Here is a 27,211-nt window from a genome sequence, read left to right on the forward strand (position 1 = left end):
CTGTCAGATCTGTAAGAGGATAAAGAAGATGGCTGAGGAGATAATGGCACAGATATGGATGCAGGAGTGGGTTTATTGTTTTAGCTTGAAATAAAGTGGAGACCGAAGAGTGCTGCGACAAACAGAACGTAAAGAAAAGATGCATACAAATTTGGTTGCTGCATCTAAAATCATGAGAATAGTATGGTCATATAATGGTATGTCCAAATTATAGTAGGCAAAAAGTCAACAGTTAAAGTATACCATTTCTGGTGAGATTTTGATGTGCTCATCTGATGAACACTTTAATATTCCATGAGGCCACGGGGAAAGGATTTGTGAAGTGACACAATTGATGCTGGTAGGTCACAAAATAATGACAAATGTTGAATGTCTGGATTTATTCATACCACACACATCCGTGCTATATTTATATCAGTGAGTTAAAGTATTTTATAAATTCACAAAGGTCCGTGGACTGTATACAATTAAAATGTAAAATACAAAGAGTGCGGTTGGTAATTGGGCATTTTAAATTGTATGCATGCACTTTGATAATAAAATGTAAATATTTATTTAATATCATAATGTATACAGTAATTTATTTTATTAAAACAATTGATGAAAACTATTAAAATCGACATAAATTTTTAAAAATAAGAACTATAAATTATAAATAAAATAATTGTTCATCTTTTATATATATTTCTGATCATTTATTATTTTCTTACCATTTTTATTTGAATTGGTAAATAAATATAATCACTCTCACAGTTGTGGCAAATAAGCCTATCCCTCTGACAGATAATATGAATGCTTATTTGAAGCTTTTTTATGTAAATGCTTATTATTGTTACAGCCTCTGCTGTCATCTCAGAGGGTGGTGGTCATGTTTGACAGCCATGTAACCTCTTTAACTAGTTTTTAATTGACTGATGGCGTTGCAGCAATACTAGGTCTATATTACATGACATATTATAAATAAAGTGTGGATCTTATTAAAGATGAACAGAGTGCACTAGTATACTGTAAAAGAAACGGGTGACTACAGGACAGAACTTTCAGAACCGAATGCATAGCTCAACATTTGCCACTTAACTAGATCGACTTGCGGTGCAGAAAAGCTGTAGGATTTTGTGCATCACTTTCGAGTTGTTTACACTAAACCCCTGAGCCAAAGTCAGGCTCAATGGTGTGAACTTGAGAAGGTTCACAAGGATGACTGTGGCACAGGCGCGTGGAGTGACAGATGCAGTCATTTACATGGCACCACGTGGATACGGTCCACTGACTACCACTCGCGCGCTCTCCGTTGCCCGTTCTTGCCTCTCTCCGCGCGCAATCGGTTTACCTCCACTGAGAAAACAGGAGGCACTTTTCCTTTGCGTTTTCGCTGCCCGACCACAATGAAATCTTGGCAGCTAATTGCAGTCGTGGGAGATGCCCTTCAGGTAAGACACATGAGCGGTGGGGAGAAAGGAAAAATGAGCGCGTTGGTTAGAGGAGGAATTTGAACGCGAAATCGTGGGATGCTTTCAGTGCGCCGCCGTTAAATCTTCAGCCGACACGTTTTTCTTCTCTTTCGACTCTCGCTTGAGCCTTATTGCAACATCAAAGGTTAGTGGTGACATCTCAACAGCTTGGCTTGTATTCTTGCATCTTGATGCACGCCTGAGGTTTGTGGCGTTGAGGGGCATTTCTCAGGGACTTGAGAGAGACAGGTGCTTTGTGCATGGCATGTGGGTTTGGGGACAGGCATGCTCCGAGATCTCCCGAGTCAAGGAATGGTCCATATCTCATGCTCTCTCTTTAATGGTCGATGCCAGTGCACTGATGCCATTTCTAAAGGACTTTGCGAGCGACATGAACCAGATCTTAACGATACCAAAGTTATGCTTGCACCAGTTTACCCGCTTGAGATCAATAGGATTGAAATGTTACAGCGTTATTTCCAATGACTTCGCTGGTCCACCTGCAACTGGAAAGTTCAGGTTATCATATAGTGCATCTTCTTACACTGAGATCAATAAAAGCATCTGATGCATCTGTGTCAGAATGGAAGGAAAGAGGTTGTGCATTGCAAACGTACCTGTAATATGAAATAGGGTTACAAAGAAGATGACAAAATAACAACACCTTTCAGGATGTCACTTGGAGATGGACTGATGACTGCTTTCTCACTATCTTATGCTGTGGGAATAGAGTAGTCTTTTATGGACGTGGGAGAAGTCGCTTAGTCACAAACTGACTGTTTTGAGCACCGAACTTGTAGACATTTCATACTGAGACTAAAAAGCTTTAGAAATGTACCTTTCATATACAATGTCCAGTAGTACAGTATGTTAGTGTAGTAGGCATGTGTGGACCTTTTGTAGTGTGTTCTGTTGGTTTCAAATTTGGAATTATTATTATTATTATTTTTTATAGTTCTTTGACTGGTAAAGACTGATATTGTGTGTATTATTTTTTTCTTTAGATTATCATTATAGTTATGATGACAGGTGTGATTCACACAGGTATTTATAGACAGACTGACCCTGGGTTCTGTTTTACGAGAGCGATTGTAACCTCCAGTTTAATCAAGCTCTGGTTTATTTGAAGCATCCTGCAGAAGAGGTCTTAACCTTTCCTAGGTTAACAGCAGAGACACTTGTAATACTTCGCTCGAGTGGTTTAGCCTGACAATTTCCACCGTCACCCATGCATGGTCAGAGAGCTGTCACATTTAAAACCTTTTAAACATACTATTAGATGGGGTTTTGTCTTCAAAATTGTGCATGATCTTGCACCATGTCTGAGTTGTACAGTGTCCGCAGAATGCAGTAGAAAGCTACTCTTGATCTGTGTTTATGATCTGGATTTGCTTAAAACAGCCACGTCTGACTGTTAAAATAAAGTTATGTTGTATATACAATAGTTAAAATGTCTTGAATAACCTTAAACTACCTTTTTTTTTTTTTTTTTGCTCAGTACACAGCAGTTCATCATGACAGAGGGGCATTTTGTGTTTAACTAAACACTAATAGTCTAATAAGGTAATTAAGAATCTGCTATTTTCGTTTTGTTAGCCATATAGGCACAAGAGCACATGAACCTACAATTTTGACTCGTAATTATAATGTTTAATGGCCAGCTGCAATAAAGGAGTGCTCCCTGCACCCTGCTTAGTATATGGCAAAAGACCAATTTTCATTCTGGAGTCAATGGTTAAAATCATGGTTTCCCACAGAGGAATATTGTGCAGAAAAAAACAACAGCTGAGCCCATAGATGGTCCTACACAATGCCGATGGGTTTTTTTTTTTAACAACAAATGGAGACTGAATCACTATGGCAATGACACAGTGCCAACAAATGGAAGAAAATGTGCCAAGATCCATGGCACAACAATATGTCAAAACGCTCTTTATGGTTCCTCCATGCCTCAGATGATTTATGGTGTTATTTTCCACACCAAATGAATTTGGCACTAATAGATGAACTTTTAAACGCTTTTCTGAGGAATTCTGAAGCTATAACACTGAACGAGGGTAAAAAAAATTTTTTTTTGATTGGCAGCACTCATTTTGTATGTTTTTTTTTTTTTTCAATTTATTTTCTGCATTTATATGCAATGAAGCAATAACTGTATGCACACATCATAACATAGGAACAACCTTTGTGACAGTCTGGTGAAGGAATTTGGTCAAGATCAAATGATCCATTTCCTTCAAATACAGTCTATTTTGACTTGTAATGTCAGATGGTTTTCAGGCAGCTACTTAAAGGAAGGACATTACAGAGCAGTGCAAATTATAAAGCGTGATTAAATGCTGTCAGTCAAATTCTTAACTGACCAGTCAGTGCGCTTGGCTCTTGTTGACCAGACAGTATTGAAATAAGGATAAAGCTCCTAACTACTGTGAAGGAAACTCTATGGTTTTGTCTCGTCCTGCTTTCTGAACTGCTTCCTTTACCTGCCAGTTTTTCTTCAGAATTCCAAATCCAATTTGTCTTTTACTTTTTTTTTTTTTCGCCTCACACTAGGCTGTGATATCATAATGAAGTATTAATTTTTAAGTTAAAAAGCTCCTGAAGAACCTAGAGCAATATTTTAAGTGGCAAATGCTTTGTTTGGTGGTGTTATGAATGTTTTTTTTTTTTTCCATTTGTTGCAGAATAAAACCTTGAAGTTGTTCTTTCCAAATTGTAATCTGTTTATTGTGACTTTTATTAAATAATTTGTGGTTTGTGTAAAGTCACATTTCAGTAGCATGATTCTGTCACTGGCTTGCCCGTTTAATTTATTCAAACAATTCGGTACCAGTCATTTGAGCTTGTAGGCTGTATCACAATGCTGCATTTTATACGGGCCGTGGAGAAATATGGACGATTTTATGAAAAAATTGCATGTTATGAGGAGAAAAGACATGGGTTCATTCTGCAAAGGGGAAAGCTCATACATGAAAGACAATTAATTGACCTTTTTAATATTGATACTTTTGTCACATTTTTATTCTCTATGCTCACATTAATTTCCAGGGAGAAAATAACAGATAAGTTTTACATTGACCGTGATGGTTATCATTGACTTGTGCACAATACTGTTTAACCTTCTCTATTCAAGCGTAAAGCTTTTTAAAGCAGTCTGTTCCAGAATGCAGTCTAGACAGCATTCGTCGAACCTGGTCTTTTTTAGCAGTGGATGATGGAGATTTAAAAGCACAGGCATGTGATGAATCTCATTAATTTGATGTACCAACCAAGAAGCCGAGTGCTGGGCGATAAGCAAGTGATTTATTGTGTAATCCCAGAGGGCGAACTGTAACTGCAGTTTCAAGAAGAAAGTATCCATGTTGGTTGTTTGTTGTCCTGGGTTATTAAGGGTTTCCAGTGCAATCGATACTGCTGCTTGTAGATGGTCTGTGAATGAAGAAGACTAGCAGAATAGCCGGTTAATAGCCTCAGGGAGAGAGATGCTGATTGGCCAGGAGTAGAAACCAGTTTATTGGAATGTAATGGAGTATGCTGGCACTCATGGCAATGGATTTCAGGATAATCTGTTTTTAATCCTGACTCTGTTTGCATTGATAAACACGCGTTCGTAAATCTTAATTGGCCGTGGATTGCAGCGCTCAAAACCATTAGCGTTCAGCACCTGCATCATCCGCTTAAGACAGAACCCCCAGCACATAGTATCTCAGCTGTGGATCTCATGCTGGCACAGTTATTTGTGTTGACATTTTTAATGTAATTGAAATTACGTTCACGGTGGGCAGAGCAATGCTGCATCTCTATATGCTAAAACAGTAGGAGAGGATAAAGGGATGAAGATGTGGTGACACCTTTCAAAGGTGCTTGTTTTAATCAGTGTTAAGGGATATCATAGATGGCCAAACAAAACAGTCATTTAATTAGACCTAAGTGGAATTTGCCCAGTGTTGTGCAAGATTATATCTCCCCTGCAGAATCCTGTCCCCTTTGGAGCATTTGTATTGCCGGTTTAAAAAAATGTATCACATTATCATGGTCTCTTCTTCTAGATAATTAAAATAGCCTTTCTGGTTATCATTTGTTAGCAATGGTGGCTACATATACAGAATAAATAGCAGCAATTTAATGTTTGCAGGTTAATTGGTTATTATATACTGTACCAAGTTAGTTGTGTTGTATATTAATCTGGTTTTTGAGAAATCGTAGTAACTAATAATAATAAACTATAACTGAAAATCTTTACATTGTTCTTATAGTAACTGAAATGTTTGAACATTTTACACTTTTTACTTGTATTTCAATATCAATTTAGTTATGTAATACCATTAAAGGATGTTGTGGTTTACATGTAAGGTACATTAAGTTGCTTGTAAAAATTAACCATGTTTTTTTTTGTAGTAAAAGTGTTACAAATACCATGGTTAAACTATGGTTAGTGTAGAAAGACCTTGGTTTTTGTGGTTACCATGGTTTCACTATTTAACCAAGGTTTTATTTTTTATTTTTTTTTGGTTTAATTTGTGTTAAAACCTTGCATAATTTTCGTAAGGGGTGCTAATGCATAGTTAACTAACATGCTAATTGGGTATCTGTATGTTATGCTAGCATACAAACTAAAACAACACACAGAAACTAAAAGCCATAACTGTTCAAACAATATATTTTATAATGTTATTTTTATATAAAAAATATAACTTTTAGCTTATATTCTGCTTGTATAGCAGGTTAATTGACTAGTGGTATGCTGAGCTAGTAGGCTAGCTGGCGAACTTGTGAGCTAAAAACAATGAGAAATGTTTTATTATAGCTTATGTGACATTTCGCAAGATATTAATTGTCAAATTGTATATGTAGTTAACATACCTGATTGTTTGTATTGTCACTAAATGTAACCTAAATTACACTGTATCACATACTGTAGCTCTATATCTAACATTGTATTTAGAAGTATATCTAACTTTACCCACATTCATACATACAGTGCTCATGTAAAGCAATAAATACTATATAGTAAATCTCAACCACTTCTTTGTTTTGTTGCAAAATGTAAACAACATTATCACCCAGCTCTAATCTGCTAAATGCGACTGTAAAGCAATATAATTATTACCATCAGGATTTACTGTAAAGCTGCTCTTAAACAATATGTATTTGGAAAAGAGCTATACAAATAAAACTGACTTGAATTGACTTGAGGCAACGTGATTCTGTTGTATTTCCAGGCACCAGATGGAGTTCCCAATAAATATTTTTTCAGCCCTAAGATCCTGTGGTGGGATGACCAAATCTTGCCTGACTCCAGAATGAGTCATTGAGAAATACTTTCATCACTGGTAATATTAGTAAATATGTTTGACGTGTTACAATGTACAGATTAGAGATGTGGCTTTACAGGTCAATAGCTCGAGAGCAGTTAAGTGAAGAAAAACATGCCGCCGCAATGACCTTCACTCTCTGTGTACGTGACATTCGCTGATGGGCATTAGCCGCACGCTTAACATCTTTAATTTGTGGTTGTTTTGTATATGATTTAATTGGCTCCGTGCATCTGTCTAGACTTTTGTATTTGAAGCGTTACTAGTCACGTCAGTCTTCATGGACATCAAGAGCTCATAGCTGAATGTTGGCCGTTTTGTCCTTATGTGCTCTGAGGCTGGGGCCTGCTGGTGATGATAACAGTGATAATTCAAAGTGATTTCGCACAGCATGGTTTTGTCAGACCAGTCACCAACACCCTGTGGCACGGCTACATGCTCATGTGTCTTAAATACGCCAGAGGCTTTACCGTGGTGTGGTACACCAAGCCTTACTCATAGGTCAGATGAGTCATTGTTTTACTTTTACTTTTTCGTTTATACTGCAATGCAATCTGAAGGCTTTTTTGGGAAGCACGATAATGGATTGAGGCTACTCTACTTCTTATTTTAGATGTGAGGCCAATCGCATGAGGGGCTTTTGAGCTTTGTATTCAGTGGAAGTACAGTGCAATACGTCAGGCTAACTCTGGGCATAGTGCTGAGGCATGCTTTTTTTACAGTTTTTTACATAATTAGTTCAGACTCCACTTATTCAACACAGAGGACTGCTCAAATTGTGAAACCACCCTGAGCTGTAGTGAAAAATCTCTGAACTCTAGAATCAGCACTCCCTCGGTTCTCATCTACCTGGAAATGTTTTTTTTTTCTCTCTTTTTATTATTTCCTTATTTCCACCCTCTCTACTTTTTAAATGCTGACTTTTCACATGCAGTGTGCCAATTATTTCATGCTGTCTACACAGCCTCGCGTTCTCCCCTTATCGTGAATGAAAGAATAGTCTTCAGCCGGTTATCAAAATGCTAATGCGCTTGAAAGGAAACATTAGTCCTCCCCAGCAAAATGTTATTAAATATTGTCTATTTAATCTTGTAAAAGTGCCGCTATCTCTTCAGGATTTCCAGATGTTTGCTCTTTGCCCGTACCGTCCGTCTTCATTCCGATGCAAGGGGTGTTGGCTGGAGATGCCGGAGTGAAAATTGCCTGTTGTCCTCAATTGTTTTAAGTGAAAGCTCTAAAACAGAAAAAACCTTATGATGAGCAGTTATTCTGAATATGAGGGGAAACCAGTTCAGGGGTTCAGTTCGGTTCAGAACTGGAGGGGGGGGGGGGGGGCGGTTTGTGTAGACCGACGAGCGCAAGCAATAAGTAAAGTTTATTTTGTAATATGTGGTCAGTGTAAAGCTGCATTTCCCGAGTGCAAAACGAATACAAACACTCCATCTGCCTGTCATCAGTATTGCTATGACAGCCTGAATATATAGTTCGCCTGTGAAGGCAAATCACGCTTCTCCCTCCATTTGCTGAGGTATAAATGGTCATAAACCATTGATGTGCCTTTGTTCGTTGTGTCAAAACAGAGATGAAAATGTTCCTGCCCATTAAAAGTGCATCGAACAACTGCTTTCGCATATTCTCTTAATGACATTAGTTTCTCATCAGCATGCACTGTACAATAAGTCATTCGAAATCACATTTCCCCTTGGAGTTGGGATTTGGCGCCGTACCAAATGAGGGATTGGGCCCGTGCTGGTAAACGGTGTTAAGATTCTGTCCTGACCTTTGATTAAACCTCTCCTGCGGGCTCTGCCTATGTTGCTGTCAGACAGACGTTTGCAGGATTCTCAGGATTATGAGGTATAATGCAGATGGCGTTCCTTAATACAACACACATTTTCTGTTTAAAAAGCAACAGCGAGGCTGGAATCGCTTGGCATTTTTGCCGCTGTGATTGACATTGGGGTGAGAGACGTGTCTTGAAGGGTTGAGGCTGTTTTTGCGAGTTGTGATTGGCTCATCAAAGAGCCTCACGGGTGTTTGTATGTCTGCGAATGCTTTGAGGACCGGATGTTGGCGTTATCCGTCACATTGGAGCTTTTCAGCTGGTACTTGGAGATCACAGATGATATCAGGTGGATATTAACTCTAATGTGCTCAGCCATTTCTCCATGAAGCCTTACATTTCAGGTCCCACTAGACATCATCCCATCTGTTGAAATTGTGCTGTGTGGATTATTATCCAGCAGTTTGACATGAATCAGGTTTTCCTCTAGTGCTCCTGGTCACATGTCCCGAGTTATTTTTATCATGCTTTTTTCACAATATTTTCTCCTCAATTTTTTTTTTTTTTTTTGGTGACTGAAGCACAACGTGCTCCTCCAACCCCAGTGGACAGCTGGTAAACCCTTTGAGATGAGATTCTTTTTCATCAGAGGTTTTGTGATCTATTCTAAATCTGCTTCTTTGCCTTATTTCTCATCCACGTTGAGCCGCGCAGGTCGCTCCCGAATCTCTTTGGGTTTGGCGTGCATGGTGAGGTTTTGATGTTTATTTTGCCATGGGCGACGGGAGCCTGTGCCAGAACAGAATTGGCAGTGTATCAGCCAGAATGAATGTTATGCAACCTGTGACAACTCAGAGGACTGTGTTGGTGTGAAATATCAATATGCACAATACAACAGCACATAAAACGCCACATGGCAGTGTAAACAGAAACAAACTGTGTCAGGGAGATAGTGTAGATAATCCCGACATCTATGGATGAAAATGGGATTCGCAAAGAGATGCAACACTAGAACTCCCAGTTGTGATGCAGGCTGTTCCTTTGGCATCGACGTGGCTGTATTTCAGGTTTTATGGTATATATATTGCACTTGTCATCATTTTATGCTGCCTGGTCTTCTCTGTGAGGGGGAAAAAATGTTCAGAAAAGCCATTGATGTGGATTATAATTTTAATGCCCCACAGATTTCATTTGTTTATTTTATTAAGTTAATGAATATCATAACAAGGGATTTCTAATCCTCACGGCGACTGTTCCTGCCTTTTTCGCAGAGAATTTCTGATGAACCTTTTTATCTCTAATACACAGCACGTGGGGCTTCATAACAGCCCGCCGAGACACCGGCACTCATTTTCTCTCAGGTGAGCTTTTAATTGCATCTTCCTTACTCGGTGACATCTTTCCCATCATGGTGGGCTGCTCTCCTATGCGACTAGGCTCGCACTTACTCAATAAGTGGAACGGTGGCAGCTGTCATTGCATGCCTTATTATTACTGAAAAGGACTTTCTAGTCCTTAAAGATCCACAGACTATCGGCCTTGCTTCGATTTAGCGAACATCGCAGCTGCCAGACATCCATTACATCCTTACAGCCATTTTGGCAGACCGTTGGCCCCCGCGTAGGGAATCCAGTTCCAGTGGAGGAAAACAGCTCTTAATTGCCCTCCAAAAACTGCCTGGCTGCTGGAAAACAAAAATCAATTTTTTGCTCCAGGATGATTTTGGGGTGTAATGGCAAGCATCTGACAGCCAACTTTTGGCTATCTGTATGAAAGGTCACTGTCGACGGACTCTTGTCACGTTGATGCGTCGTGGGGGATTAGGCTATATGTACTCTAATCTGGGAACACCCCGCTGGGAGGAGCTCTGCTACTGTATCGCTTCCTCCGGTCGCAGCTCAATGTGCATTCACAGAGTTCCTAAATTGAGATTAATAATGTCATCCACGGCTGGAGTTTACGAACAGCGATTTCCGCCCCTCCTCTCCCCAGCTTCAAAGTCCAGCAGACTCCCATTTGAAGAGATATATAGAATGGGCACAGGGAATATTAATATTCTTTACAGACCACACGCATAGACAAGCATCATCAATTTTCCAGACTTGTTTGTATACATTGACTCTTTGACATTCAAACCAGAGGTATCCTCCCCCACCAGCACGGAATGAGCGGACAGCATGTGTGCGAGAGAGTGCGTGGGCAAAGTGTCATGGCTGCGCAGTGCCAAGAACAGCTCTCCACATTGTTAACTGTGTTCTGTCTGCAGACGTCTGCCTGGCTGTGGAGCTCATGAAGCTTAGGACACTGTCGTGAAGGACGAGCACTTTCCATGATGCACAAAGCCACTTTTCCTTTCATGTCTTTTCTTCATTCATTGTAAAGCAGGGATGTGCAGTAAAATAACTGTTTTCTGTTTAAGTATATTATAAATGCCATTCATTCCTGTGATGGCAAAGCAGTCATCACTCAAGTATTCAGTGTCATATGATCTTTCAGAAATCATTCTAACATTTATTATGGTTCCACTTTATATTAGGTGGCCTTAACTATGTACTTACACCAGAAAATAATTACAATGAACTTAGTGTTCATATTGCATTGCAAGTTTAAGTGATGGGTCTGCCAAGTCAAATGTACATCATAAATGTAAATACAGAAATTAATTACAGATGTAATTAAATACAGGGTTTTTTTTTTTAAATACAAGTACAATGTAAAAACATGTATGTACACAGTAAGTGCATTGTATTAAATTAATTGATTTAAATGGAAGGACGTACTTTAGTGGTTAAGGCCACCTAATATAAAGTGGGACCATTATTATTATTATCATCAATGTTGAGAACAGTCGTGCTGCTTTTATGATATCCATCCATCCATCCATCCATCCATCCATCTCAAATAGCAGAACTGCATTTCACTGTTTGCGTGCTTCTTAAATTTTTTTATTTTATTTTTTTCCACATCAACTCATTTAAAATATCAACACAATTCTCACAGGCTTTCATAGTCACGTTCATTAACGTGGCATTTAACCGTGGAAGTCAAATCACCTTCATAGACTGAAAAGTCCTTGAAAGTCTTGGAACATGAGAAACAATGAAATCTTGAGATTGGTAGAGAATAAAAGCTTCCCTCAACACCGCATCAGTGACTTGTCTTATTTCATCTGTGCCTCATTCTCTCCCACTATTTCATTTGTTTCACTTCCATGGACTTTTGAAATAACATTGCCAATTTGTGGAGCACGGTTTTTCCGGATAATTATAATCCAAATTAGCCGCCGCATAATGTGTCAGTGTTTTCCTGAAATTTGGTGGCTATGCTTAAATCTAGTTTGCAGTGGTTAAATATAAAAAATTCCAAGCATTAATGAATAGTTTAAGCTTCTCTGCTCTGGTGACTCATTTCATTGTTTCATTAAGTAATTCGGCACACTTTTGGAAGAGTAAGCCAATAGTGATCAGAAGCACGCTTGTACGTTGCTGGTATGTTTTCATTCAAACTTGTATGCATTCAATTAAATCCCAACTCTCTGTATGTGACGACTGCAAGGTTTTAAAAGGAAACAGTTTGCTGCCGATTGGCTTGCTGATGGCGATAGCAGCAGTGGTGTATCAGTTGACTAATTGGAGAGGCTGTCCTCGCAGTGTTCTCTGCAGAGCCTGTTGTTTTGCTCATTTGGTGTGACAAATAGCAAGCCTGTGGAGGATGCAAGGCCTGGGTGCTGTTCTGACCTATGACATCTCATTTGTTTCTGATAAATGGCCATTTTCTGGAGGTGCATGGTTCACTTGAGAGGCAATTGCCAGGTATGAGTCGCCTTCTTCAGCGACATCAGAAAAAGCCATGGCCTTCCAAGACTTGGCCAGAAATGGTTGCTTTACTGGTTGCTCTTGCAACACAATGTCGGGCAGCTTCTGGTGTAATAAATAGACGCGATCATTATGGCAGCTGTTTTTATATTCTTTGTGAGCATTTACAAAAAAACATGTGAAATGTGTATTTAGATTGGCTTCTGCATGTGTTTCACCATCATTAGCTTGCAGGCAGTGTTTTTCAACCTTTTTTGTCTTCTGTTCATTGCCATCATGCCAGAAGTGTGAAGGTTTTTGTTCAGGAAGTTTGTAAAGTGATTGTGTTCCATGAAAAAGGCCCAATATATTTTCTTACAAAGGAACTGAAGGAAATGATGACGTTAGTCATCATTATCTATTTTTATCTACTGACAACTCTGCTATTTTTAGTTCTAATTTGTGTTTTGTAGGTTTAACAAAGCAAAATCTGAAAATTCTGTCATCATTTACTCACACTCATATTGTTCCACACCTGTATGGCTTTCACAAAAGAAGAACATTTGGATAATATACTGGTCAAAGTTTTTCATGGTTACAATAATTGTATACTGAAGTATTCAGCAGCACCATAAAATTATTGCAAAAGTATATATATATTACATTCAATACTTTCAAAAAAATGTGACAGTTTATGTGTGTATTTAAAGTAAACATTTAACTCATAACACTTAGGTGAGAAGAAACTAAGGCAGTATATGAAAAAAAAAATCAGTTCTGAAATTAATTAAAGTGTTCATCGCATGGATTTTTTGTTTTATTATTTTAATATGTTCATTGTGGTTTACTAATAATGTTTATAAAGTTTATTTTGCACAAAAAAAAAAAAAACATATGTGGCAAAAGGATTTTTTCAACCCTAATTCTGACCCTCTTTCTGAACTGTCCTGTGTTTAAGGGGCGTGTCCTTTAAGGCTTGTCAGGAATCAGCCACTGTTATGATTGGCTTACATCATTGCATAGGAAACAGTATCAGTGCCCCCTCCTATTGCATGTTTTGAGTGTTTTCCAGTCATTTACAGACAAAGCGTTATGAAATAATTTACTTATGTGATGCAGCTGCAGTCAGATCTAGTACTATTTTATATTTCAACCAGTGTTTCTCTAAAAACTCTCTGTGACACTGTGCCTCATTTACAAAACAAAATACTCTGATCAGTCCTCTGTTACGATCCGGAGTGCCATTAAAAATAAAATATCCACTTGTTCTTTATGCTGGGATCTGCAAAGACACGAACGATCTGTTTAAACCAAACGTGTCTAAACGAACGTTCTTTTACTCCATTTGTCCAGCTGACGACAGACTCAAGTGTGTGTGGACTGTGTCAGAAAGCGATCGCGCATCTGTGTCGCGCACCGGTGGGCGGGGCCTATGTCAGTGTGTCACTCTGTAGGCAGTGTGTATGCAAACGACTATGCCCAGTTGACATCACCTTGTCCCATAGGATCTAAAACGAGCTGGTTTCTGAGGGTTATCAAAAAATATCAAAAGATCAAGGGAAATTTGGTTTCTCCTTTCATGACCCCTTTCATTCTGATTAATTAATTCACAAATTGAACTGATCAGGGACTGGATTCATTTAAAAGAAGAAGAAGAAGAAGTTGAGAATGTTCCTTAATGGAATTGTTGAAAAGTAAATAAAAATATATATATTTTCAAGACCTTTTTTGGTCATTAATCTTAAGAAAGAAGAGATTTACATAAACATTTTTTTGGGGAATACAAAACATATTTGTAAGTTAGAAAATAAGAAATTGGCAAGAAGAATTTAATTCTTAAGAGTATTTTATGAATCTGGCCCCAGTCTCTCAAACTTACCTGAAATGGTTAACAGCTAATTTGAGGATAAAATCAGTTTGTATATTACATTTCTTGAATTAAAAAATATTTATTTTGGAGACTTGAAAGCTCCAGTAACTTTTATTGCAATGGAAAAATCAACCTGCACATTAATTCAGAATATATTCTCATACTTAGAACCAACATGAAAGTAGATGTGCGTAAATAAAGGCAGAATTTTGCAGATATTTTATTCCTTGTAATACCCCTAGGATACACAGACCAGTGGTTTAAGACATAGTAAACAGTTGTCTTTTGCGCGACTATTGTGTCCTCCGACTTGCGAATGTCTCATGGTACAGAGCAGGCGAATGACTCCAGGGTCACGAATGAAGAAGACACCGGTATTAAACCTTACACTTGCCTCTTTAAACCTGCCAGGGGCAGCGCTTGCTGTTTATGTAAATGTTTTCCTCATAAAAAGGAGGCCATCCGTTGTCTGCCGTCTGGGGCTGAGCATGTATGTGTGGAGATAAGGATGCTTCGGGTGGACTCGTCTGAGCCAGAGAGAGAGGGAGAGAGAAACTGCTCATTGGAAGATAAACAGGGCTAATTAGAATATGCATTTGTTCAGTAATTCTGTCCATAATTGAGATATTTTAATCTTTGAACACGCCAGCTATTTAGAAAAGTCAGCCGTGGCTTCCCGCGTCAATCTGAAACATACTGTGTAAACGCGGCTTTTCAGACACGCTGGCAAAGTACCAAAAGGACAAGGAAAACACTTCTTTTGGATCAGCACCCCTCTCCACTAACAACACAACTACACAGTGTTTGCAGCAAATCATTTAGACACAAGAACCCTTTGTCGAAAAAGTGGAGGCAATCCATTTTTTGATGGGTCTTGTTCCCTTTATGTTTAGATATGATTGCATGGCAATAAATTTGAACAGGCCGTGGTTTAACAGGGATACAGCAGCTCCCTGGTGTAATCACCCCCCTAATCTACAGAACAATCTCCAGCGTGGCTCTATAAGTCGATAGCACTTCAGGTAGGGGAACAGGAAGTCTCCTGCCGCTCCGCTGAGAGATAAAGGCACCGATAGGAGACATGCGGTACTGTGCAGCCATTGTGTTAGATCAAGATGTGCCTCCTGAACTGATGGGTGCTGTGAATTCTGATTCCACCTCTCTGCCGTCTCAGGACGAGATATGTAGATGGCCTATAGAGAGACACCGGTGACTAAATGAATATGAAAATGAGCTCAGGGAATGGATTGTTATTCAGCTGTCTCTCAAATATCTGGTGGTGGATGGGGCTGTTGCTGGCCATGTTTTTAAATCGTGAGAATAAAGGTGAAAATGACTTTGTGTGTGCATGTATACATGATTCGAAGCCATTTGTTATGTACTTTTGCCTCTTTTAATATTTATGTATTTATGTATTCTAGATACACTTTTATGGTGAATTTCTGGAAACAGCAATGTGGTTTGCAGAAAAAATACAGCGACATTTTAGATATTAGGTGACACTTAAATAATACAATAAATATCAACTAAACAACAAATTTAACAAAACACCATAGCATGCAAAACTTGTAATGAAAATAAGACACGTATTATCAAATGTCATTTCACTTTTTTCCCTATAAATGAATTAGAAATTCTAATATATGTCTAATACATGTATACATATACATTCAGAAATCAAAGTGCTGTTTTTCTGTAAATTCTGACATTAAAAGAATGTAATGTAATTATGAAGGGATTCTTAATATGAATAGGAACATCAGGGGAGAAAATCTTACAAATAATTGGCGTGTCAGTCCTAAGTTTAGAACTCCAAAATTTTAGATCTAAAACTATTTCACAAAGCATTTCAGTGCTAAAACTAGCTCCTAAATCTGTGAAAGGTTAGAGGTAGTGAAAAGGACTCCTATGTTTTAAGACCAAACCACAAACTGTCCTAAAATGGCTGTTGCCAGCAGTCTGCCTCGGAACGTAAACATTTTAGAAATATTTGACGATAAAGGTACCACCTTTGGTTTTGAAGGTTATCCCACAACCCTCTACCCTCGGAGGCAGCATTCTAAGGCAGGAAGGTATCAAGGCACGTTTGAATCCAAATTACTTCCTCTCTCCAGAGGTAACTTCATCTGATCAAATTTTTAAGGCAGCATAGATTTATCCTTTACTGCCTTCTATATCCCACAATCCTGTGCGTTCCATTCAATTATGGTTAAGCAGAAAAAAAAATTTATTTGACGTAACCGTAATCTGTAGTGTGAAGTCTTCGACTCGCTGTCACTCCTGTCAAAATAATGGCATCCTTTGGAATTCTTCAGCATTTAAGAATTGCTGGGTTTTTCCGGTAATGGGTGGCGCTCATGGTCATATGGCAATTTCATTGGCTGGCACTCACCTTTTATCATCCCTGTTTTGATTTCAGCAAATCAGTTCGAGCAAATGCACAAAACCTGATTAATAGGCTATTCATGAATCCAGCACCTCATCCTTAGTGCATTTCATAGTTCTTATCATTAGAATTTGTACCATTATTATCTTATCAGAATTTTTGTTAGTTATTTCCCAATTTTTCTTTTTTTTTACAGAAACACTGAATGACCAAAAAATCACCACCACCAGTAGTGTTAAAATGTTTAATATGTTTTCACACGTGGTTATCAAGTTTTATCAGTCTGGCGAGTAAACAAAAAAATTTACTAGCCAAATGATGATTCAATTCCCAATGTGTCCATAGAGGGTTGTCCCAACTCCAAATTTTCCTTTGATTATGTCCTAGTTTTTATCAACCAATTGGGCAAGAAGTAACAGCTGTGCTTGTGTCCAGTTTGGTTTTCTTTCCCGTTTGCATGTTTTACTATCAGCCATGATTATTCCACTCTGTTTATTAAAAGGATGTTTATATGCATATTCACTAATTATGAGAAGCATACTTGTAAGAGGTTGGCATTTAGCTGAACACATTCTTGTTTCATTAGTGACACTTAACCTGCATTTTAAAATCTTTATTTAAATGTGGCATTTTTAAACCTTTATCTTTACTCTAAAATATTTATATGAATAAACAAACTGGACCTTGTTTGTAAAACAAGCATCTTCGAAATGCAGGGAACAAACACAAACACTTGCACAACTCCGTTGATGCTCTGTAAAAATAAACTCCATCCACTTGTCCCTTAATGCTGTTTCTCTTTTGGTAATCTGTGCAGGGTTGTCTTGCCCTGGCAACCAAAAACACACTCCTTTTGTGACATTTCGCGACGCTCTCGCTCTGATCAGTGAATGCCTGTTGTGCTCTCAGTGCTGTGCTATACGGGAGCGCGCGCTCTTCCGGCAGAAGTGCCCTCAGGACCCATATAAGGAAATTCCGCTCCATCTAACGTCACACAGAGCCATACTCGAAAAAAACTTTATGAAACTTGTGACAAACCGGAAGGAGTATTTTTGGAACAGAAATACTCCTTCAAACATACAACTTAATTTTTGAAACTTTGTCCATGTTTCGCATGGGAATACAACTCTTTAACAGTGTAAAAAACTCAGTATGCATGAAATAGCATTTCACCCCCCCTTTAGCTTAAAACTTATCTCTATTCCTTAGTAAAAGTTTGTCTAAGCAACTTTGTGAATAGGTTTTAAGAGAAAACTCTTTGTTAAAAACTTTTAGGAGAACTCTTAGTGGTTAGATAAAATGTTTTGTGAATACGGCCCTGGAATGTAACATGAAGTCTGTTTTTAGATATTGTTTCATACCCAGCATGTACAGTTTAAAGGGTACATAACATACACAGTTTTACCTAATCTTATGTTAATCTTGAGTACCTATAGAGTAGTACTGCATCCTTCATATATCCAAAAAGTCTTTAATTGTATCATATTTATAAAAAAAAAATATAGCTTTCCGAATTTTTCTGGAAAAAGCCGAGCTCCTGGAGGCGTGCTGTGGGTGGAGCTATAATACAGATTTTTTGTGTTTTTTCCATTAACATATATTCACTTATCTGATGCAGTTGTACTTACATGAATGGAGTCTTTTATCACAGGGACCACTCCATGTTTTAATAGCAAACAATGTGCAAATCCAGCATCGACTTGGGCCTTGTTTATAAAACATTTGTGACTCAAAATGAACAGAACACACAAAGGTACTTGATACACTTAGTTGCTGCCCCAGAAAAACAAACTGCATCCTCTGTTCATGTAAAGCTGGGTTTTTGGAGAAGCTGAAGACAGTAAACTTTCCCTCACATCCAAAAATGCACTTATTTGGAGGCATTCTCGAACAAATCCTACCCAGCGCTCGCTCTCCTCTGGTCAATGTGTGCGTGGGTGCGCTTTTCCGGGAGAAATGCTCATATAAGGACCTATGTTCTTGTCTTCGTCATTAGATCGAAATAAACCCATCCGAAACTTGTACCAACCCGTAAGTAAGATTTTCGGCACAGAAATTCTCAATCATTCTTCTAAATTATTTTAAATAATTATAAAACTTTGGCCACGTTTTAGCATGAGAATCCATGTCTTTAACACCGTGAACAACTCTGAATACACAAAACACCATTGTACCCTCCCTTTAACATATGTCTGTCTCCCTGAAGGAGACATTAGAGAATGGCTCCCTCCTTTCCATTTGCTCTCCTTAACGCAATACGTGTTAGGCATCAGTATTCGGTTTTTGGCATGTACAGCTTGCTCTCGTGAGCTGGCGTAATAGAGGGGGTTTGTGGCACCGCTAAGCACGCTGGATGTGGCAGTTTTCATAAATAAGCTGTATGCTGTTTAAAGAGCAGCTCTAGGTTGCTTTGCCTCTCATTACCGCTCACGTTTTAAATGGGATTTAGGATGAAATTCTGTCTGCTTAACCCCAACGAAATTACGAACACTTTACTAGAAAGACGTCAGGGAGATAAAACGGTCCTTGGGAAATGGCAAGCAATTAAAAGTATATTAGCTGTTCAAGGCCAAAAATAATTAAAGCTCTCAGACCATTGTGTTTTAGAAAATAGCTGCAGGCAGCAATCATAAGAGGTGCGCGCTGAGTCAAAAGTCACCGCATACATGAAATGTTCAGCCGCGGCCTGGCTACAGTACAGCCAAAAATAAGCAGCCATCAAAGCTTGCCTTTTGATTTGGTGCTTCTCATTTTCTGCGTAATGCCATTTTTTTTTCCACTGTGCTTCACGCAAGCGTATCACATTACAGCATTTAGAAATGAGATTGGATCTGCGTATTTAATCACACCAATGCAATTAGTTGGTAGGAACAGAACGAACGGAACTGGAACGAGTCACCCCCCCTCCCCCCACCACACATTGCTGGATATATGGGTTCGGGTGTGTAAAGACCCCAGACAACATCGTATTGCAGGCAGCAGGACTTCCATCCAAAGGACAAAAACTTATATTGTAGTGAAATTAAAGGATCTTTCCTTGGTTTTGCGCAGTCCAATAAACATGACCTCAGAGATGAAGGTCTGATCGCAGGGATGTGCTGCAGTGCGCCGGTTTAAACTCACATACATACATTCACGCGGTGGCATTGTGTCAGCTGGTAACTGTGGTCCATCACGCTTCTAGACAAATCTCTGCGGGCTCGATGTGCTCAAAGGCAGTTCTTTCCACTTTAACAGGATTTGCACAGATGAGACGAGTGCTCACCAAGCACCACAGAAACATTATATGCCCCCTCCGGGATACCGGATAGATGCAACTTTTATCTGTTTTCTAATCATATCCTCGTTGTTGTTTATTTGTCATTGCCGTGTAGTGTTATTGATGGGGGTTAACATTACATTAAAAAATAGATTTTATAGCTCTTTAAGATACTGTCATGGAGATTCACCTCGATGTCACAATTAAAAAAGATTTGATGTGCAGTTGTCTAAGGAAATATGCAGTGGCTGATTGATAAAAGTGAGAAGCTTCTGATGATTAGCAAAATACTGAAAATAGTGACGGATGTTTTCTTATGGTTATCTGAGTGTGACAAAAAATATTGAAAATATTGTATGATGATGATGAGGTTGAATCCATCGATTTATGATCTCAAGTCTCAAGTTTGCATTTGATTGTAAGAAAGGGGTGGGGTTTGAGCAAATGATTGGAGAAATCCAGCAAACATTAACAGAGAAGTCATTTCACTTGTTAAAAATTATGAGCCGAAAAAAACTTACTATGTAATGATGTTTTATTAACAAGATTCGGGAGGAGCGCGTCAGATACTTAGCCTAATCAACACAGGTGGACCATAATCAAGTAATCAATCCCATAGTATAAATATCGCTGACTTACCTCTATCCATTGACAGTTTATCAGCATCCCTCCTCCACCCCATCTCCTCACTTTGAGTTCACTTTATAAATAGTCGAGGAGGGGGGGGGATACTCTAGGTTCGGGCCATTCCCGAGCTCAGAGCCCTTCCCCGGACAGCACGCCAAATACGCATACCATACGTCAGCTAATTATATGTAAGCGTGAACTCGTGAATAGTTGAATCATTAATGGAAAGGTCAACAACAAGCGTTTAGAGAATTTGGGGGCAATTTTTAGGTCAGTTTGTGTGGCGGCCTTCTTTATAATGCCATTACTGTCCGATTTTATTTCAATACTATTTCAGCATAATAGAATGATTTCAGGAGGTTGTGACAATGAAGACTGGAGTAATGAAGCTGAAAATGCAGCTTTGCCATCAAAGAAATTCATTTGAATAAATTATTTAATTTTATTTAATTTTATTATGTCATATTATATTATTATACCTACTATTAAACTTGATTTTGATCTGTGATTTTTTTGATTGTCACATGTGAACCCGTTGGTTCTGATAGACTTGTGCAAAGGCAAAACATATGGAGAACTTTGGATGATTTAAGTCTTTATTTTTTTTTGGCCAGGATACTAAAATTAGATCCTTTCCTGTCCGATTTTATTTCCCTTATTCTCCCTGTAATCATCAAAGTTTCATGCTGGTCGAGTATAAAAGAATTAAGCTTCTTTGGTAACATACTGATGAGGCCTTTTGCTGAAGCTCGAAGACGATTTGAATATTTGAGTATTTTTCAGTGTTCAGAGGAGGAGAATTGATTTATTAATGAGGTATTATTTGAGCGTTCCTATTTTCAGCAACACGGGCGAGTGTTTAGTATTCAGGCAATCAGGGACATTCTTATGGGCTTGAGGTGCTCCCATCCTCCTCAGTGAAGGATCAGATAATTGAATAGTGCAGAAAATGTAAATATATTTATCTAGAATAGAAAACCTTGAGGAAAATGAGCACAGTGGTCATCACACCATGCTTTTCCCTGCTAACTTTACAGCTGCAGACTTGATTTAAACAACCCCGAATGAAAGGACACAAGTGCACGCTTTTGCCCCAGGGCAGAGCGCTTCACGTGGATGGGATGTCTCGCTTGGCTCGAGAACACTGAAATTACAACGGCTGCAATTTCAACAACCCTGGGTGAAAAAACAATCGTCGCATGTCTATAGCCAAAATACCGAGTGAGAAATCGGAGCGGCTGATAAAAGGAACAATTTGCTCTGTCATTTTGAAATCCCAAGGAGGGAAGGCTTTTGTGACAGTGTATAGGCAGTGTGTGAGAATACCAGTCCATCTCTGAGTCTGTCAGCCGCGCTGTCTCCACGGGAGTGTGATGACTATGCTAGGGGAAGGCTAACCTTTGCGAGTTCGGTGCTGTTCTGGAGAGAAGTCAAAGAACTGACACCTTCATGAGGGGGAGGGTGTGTGTCAATGTGCGTGTATGTGTGTGTGTTTTCGAAAGGGGCGTTTTTGCATTTTCTTGAATCTAATAGGTTCAGGCACACTTTGACAGCAAGTTAATTCCAACAAATACATTATTAAACGGAGCTACACTTGGTAAAGTAGGTCGAAGGGGGGAAATAAACAGCAAAATTAAAGCTATAATTTGATATGTACTTATAAAACAACAAGGATGACAATGCACTTTAAAAAAAATAAAGATGCCAAAAGGGGGTTTTGCTGTGATGCCATAAAAAAGAACCATTTTGTGTGTGTGTATGTGTGTGTGTGTGTGTGTGTGTGTGTGTGTGTGTGTGTGCGTGCATGTTTGTGTATGTGTATGTGTGTGTGAAGAACATTTTTCCTCTATAAAAATTTTTTATGTGCAATGGAAAGTTCTTATCATGTATGTCTATAAAGACTGTGGGTCTCATTAGTCAATAATTGCTCTAAGTCTTTTTTGTTTTGTGCCCAGACAAATTTCTTACCCTGGGTCATTGCTGGATTCATAATGGACTATAATGGGCTAATAATTTTTTATTTTTTTTTGCATTTTGCAGTCTTCAAATAATTCCAAGTTTGCTGTTCTTGTTACCATACCAAGTGAAACACAATACACAGTTTTGATAGATGCCAGTATTATGCAGATTATCCGATCTTTTTGCAGAATTCATCCCAGATTGAGCACCATCATCAACAATTTCAAATTAATCAGATTTATTTTAAAGTATTTTTTTAAATGTATCGTTTTTTGTATTTGTTTTTATAAATATATTTAGACATAATTTAGTCTCCTAAAATGTATTTATTAAGTTAGTTATTGCGTGTATGTTTTTTTTTTTTTATCTTCTTTGCATACAGGTAACATGTACTACAGGTAAATGTAATTGTTTGTTCATGTAATTTTTGTTTCTTCTCCTCTTTTGTATTTCTATTTCTTGTTATATCGTCCTATACTGTTATAAAATATATCCCATTATATTATATTTATTCATTTTTATATATTTTATCCTAAATAAATTGGTACATATAGCACATATCAATATCATTCTGTGTTGACAACTGCATACAGACTGTGTGCTTAAATACAAGCACATACGTAGTGAACACAACCCAGTGTGTCTACAGTAACTTTCATGAATTAATGAACCTTTTATGTCTTTTTACATGACTGTTTAACCGTGACAGACACAGCTTTCCCAGAAAATGAGACATTAGCCATCGACAGACCATGTATTAGTGTGACACTGTGGGGTCTTTCAGAGGACCCGGTGTTCGTCATGGTCATTCACTGCTTCTGAGGAAGCCTTTTGTGTGCCAGTGTGGAGAGCTGGGCATCGGCAGACACTGCGCTCTCCATGCCTGCTGCATGACTGTGGGCCGCTTCTTGGTGCCTGGAAACATGGTGCTGGGGTGGGTACCTGAACCGCCGCCAGCTTGGACTCCTCTGCTGGCTCTTCAGACATCTCCACCATCTGCTGGAGGGGATGTACAAATTGGACGTTGGCAGAAACATCAAGCGGGTATCAACCTGACCCAAAGATGCATCCAAAATGACATGCATTTTGCCCTGTGCAGCACCATGGCTTGATATCACCACAATAACAGCAACTTCAGTAATATTTTTCATGTATCACTCTGACTAATCTTCAAACACAAAGCACTGTCTTCATCGCACTGCAAGGTCTAGGCATGCTGAAATGATTTTAAAGCGTTCACTTGACAGCTGATGATATAGGGCAAGGTCTGTGTAAATGTGTTTTAAAAAAAGTCTACTTTAGTGGAGGAAAAAAAAAAACAGCGTAGAGGTTTGGAATGACATGAATCTGAGTAAATGATGACAGAATGCTATTTTTTGAGTGAACTATTCCGTTACACTGTTGCTATGACAGTTGCTTCCACCTTTTCACGGTTGTTTCATGGCCATTACTTCTTCAGCTTGTCCCGTTTCTGTGACTTTTATTTGTTCTGCCTTGGTTATCTTTTTTTAATCTCCCCTGTCACTTTTATCCCTGTGGAGAAGTGAGCAGGTTTCTAGATAAAGGGAATGCTTCGTTTTTCAGATGAGGAGGGCGAAAAGAACCCCTTAGCATTGTGATGCATATCACAGCTGCGTTCGTGGCGTGATTTGTGTTCAGGTGCACCGTCGTGCACTTATTGCTCGTGGCTCAAAATGCATTATTTAGTTCTTCAAAACTCACGCCGCCTGGCCGCTCGTGTTCAAATTAACATTTAAACCTTCCACAGACTCTATAGCCAATGGTTGCATTATAGGGCAGACTTTAAAAAAAACAAGGATATTTCAACTAAAACTGAAATTTCTCTTTATTAAATAAGACAACGAGATAAAAATATGATATTTTGCAGAATGCTCAAGCTGTCCGTGCAGTTAGATTGGATTAGGAGCAGATATTCAGTTTTTTGGTATGGAAAAGGGAGCTTGAACATTCTGTTAAATATCTGCTTTTGTTTTCCATGCAAGGAAAAAGTCATACAGGTATGGAATAATATGAAGGTGAGTAAATGATGAAAGAATTTTAATTTATGGGTGAACTAACCCATTTAATGATGCTTTACAGGTTCGCATAAGCAAAATCCGCAAAGGTTTTGAAGTACAGTATGTTATTTTTCAAATTCCTGGGCTATTTTGTAGACTGTGAGAGAATGTTTAGTTCAGATATGTACCAAAATTATTCCCTAAACTGGTTTCCCTGTCTTTTTGACAAAGACTGTTCTGTAAAGTCTCGACTATAACATGACATTCTTGAAAACAATAACCGTCCTCTTGCTTCTCATTCGTCCTGTCTTTCTCCCTGATGATCCGCAGTCTGCTTTGTAAATGACTGCAGTGCACTCTGGATTTGAGACTTTAATGTGTCATTTTGATGATAAAGGTGGTTAAACAATAATCAGTTATTTCATTTGAAGCAAAGCCGATGAGCAAACACAGGGCGTTTTCTCATTATGTGATATGAATTGACTGAGAGCTGAGAGGAGGTGTGGAGCAGCCGAGGGTAGTGCTTTCTTTGTTATCACTGCCATCTCCTGGTCCATAGTGATCACTTTTGGGGCTGAGCGCCTCTCCTTTGTCCTTCCAAAGACTGAGCTGAAAGGAGAGAAAAGGGAAAACACTGCAGGAACAGTGGGATTCCAGATGTAGCACAGACAAATGTGCAGTTTGAGCAGTTTGGCTGAATTTTCTGGGTTGCCGAAGAGAATGGCTGCGCTAACATAAAAAGTACCATTTGGCGCCATGATAATATTAGGGCTTTCATGATTATTCTCATTTCGCTGGTTGACATGAAACACTTTTGAAAAATCCACAAGTCCTGCGGTATTTTCAACAGCATTTAGCTAATTAGTTTGTAATTATGCATGCAGTTTTAATGACCTTATATTAATTGAGAGACTGCATGGAATATTTGTCCTTTTAAACATTCGTTTGTCACACTGCAGGGCCGTTTGAATTGAACTAAAGAAGGAAAAATGTGATTAAAAATAATGAGAAACCTAAAAGAAACAAGTGACCAGTTACTGGACCGACGGTAGCCTCTTTCTCTTGTCCTTTCATGTAAATTTGAACCTAAAATGTGACATTGCCTCATACTGCTTGAATTCCCTTTAAAATGCAAGCAGAAACAGTCATGTCACACTCGCTTATAGTTTCTGCCAGTCTGTGGGCGGAGAATCAGTTTCAGGGCGTTTTGCAAGAATTTTGGCTGGTACGGGAGCACCTCAAATGAACTCAGAGCATCTGAGATGTCCGCAGTGCCAGCATGGTTTGTTTATAATGTGCTGTGAAAGCAAAGCACTCCGGGTTCACTTTATTTTTACTTTTGAAATATTCTAAATAGGTTGCATGAAGCTCATGACAGAGTTTGTGCCTAGAGAGATGTAAATGCTAATGCGACTGAAGTCATGCAATCTATGACTAGTTGACACAAAGCCGATGTGGGGCCAACAAAATGACTAATGGCAGAATAAATCATCTAGTCGACTAGTCAGTGCAAGCTCACAATAATTCTATAATTTTTGGATATTTACCATGATATTAATTTGTTAATGTAAATACCACAGTCGAGGAATATGGTAGTCCTATAGTAATTTACAAAAATGTAATATGGTTACCACCACTTTTTTAAGACTGAACATTTGGAACATCTTTTAAATTCATCAAATGTACCATGTCAAAAATACCAAATTTATTAATGGAACCACTATAGCACTTAATATAATGATGTTAGTCATTCAGTCAGTGTACCTTGTTATTACCTTAGTTTTGGTCATCAATGATATCATGTATGTACATTTTTTTTTAATTTAAGATAACAATACCATGACGCATGCATATATTTGTCGTTAGCTTAAAAATATAGCAAGGTATGCTACCACATTTACTATAAACGCCATGTTACATGATACAGTGGTCATTCAAACAATAACAGTAATGTTACATGGTTAATCCCACTGTTTTTGCAATAAATCCACAAAATTTTCCATACCAAAGTGAAAACAAACAAAAAACTATAAATGAAACCTCCACAGCTCTTCGTCTCATGATGATAGTCATTCAGTCAAAATATCATGTTACTACCACAGTTTTTTAACTTTAAGAATAGTATGTATACAAATGTTGTAAATTGTATTAAAATACCATTAAATACCATTCATATATTTTTATCATTTAGTGACTTAAAAATATAGCAAGGCACTACCAAGGTTTTTGGAGTTTTACAGTAGTAATATGTTGAACATTTACCATCTAAATACCATGTAACATGAATATGGTGATCATTCAATCACTTACAAAAAGTACCCAATGTAATATATAACGGTTTTTGGACACTAACAGTGATAAAATGTTGCAAATTGACCATATAAATACCATGCTACATAAATATGAAAGTCATTCACACAAAAAAATACCATTGTACTACTATAGCCTATTTTTTTTATATTTACCATGGTATTATTGAAAGTGTCTCGAACCATAGACTACACTTTTAAAATTAAAGTTGCTTCACAATGCCATAGAATAATCTTTTTTGTCTAAATGGTTCCATGAAGAACCTTTAACATCTGAAGAACCTTTTTGTTAAAATTCTTTATGGTGAAAAAAGGTTCTTCAGATTATAAAAAGGTAAGAAAGAGATGATTATTTAAAGAACATTTGACTTAATGGTTCTTTGTGGAACCAAAAATGGTTCTTCTATGGCATCGCTGTCAAGAACCTTTTAAGCACCTTT

The 27,211-nt window shown here is 38.2% G+C and overlaps 1 protein-coding gene across 2 annotated transcripts in view; it reads left to right on the top strand.

The window, feature by feature from the left end:
• Positions 1 to 1,205: 1,205 nt before the first annotated feature.
• The window catches only part of rbfox1 (RNA binding fox-1 homolog 1), a 257,241-nt gene continuing 231,235 nt past the window's right edge, over positions 1,206 to 27,211 (top strand). Inside the window, exon 1 of one of the 2 annotated variants that reach the window (XM_052552763.1) lies at positions 1,206 to 1,430. In XM_052552763.1, coding sequence (XP_052408723.1) covers positions 1,386 to 1,430 — 45 coding nt within the window. In that variant the 5' untranslated portion in view covers positions 1,206 to 1,385. Of the gene's footprint in view, positions 1,597 to 27,211 lie in introns of both variants that reach the window. The other variant, XM_052552766.1, reaches the window with a different exon arrangement.

Source organism: Carassius gibelio, chromosome B3, assembly GCF_023724105.1.
Source record: "Carassius gibelio isolate Cgi1373 ecotype wild population from Czech Republic chromosome B3, carGib1.2-hapl.c, whole genome shotgun sequence".
NCBI classification, from domain to species: domain Eukaryota; kingdom Metazoa; phylum Chordata; class Actinopteri; order Cypriniformes; family Cyprinidae; genus Carassius; species Carassius gibelio.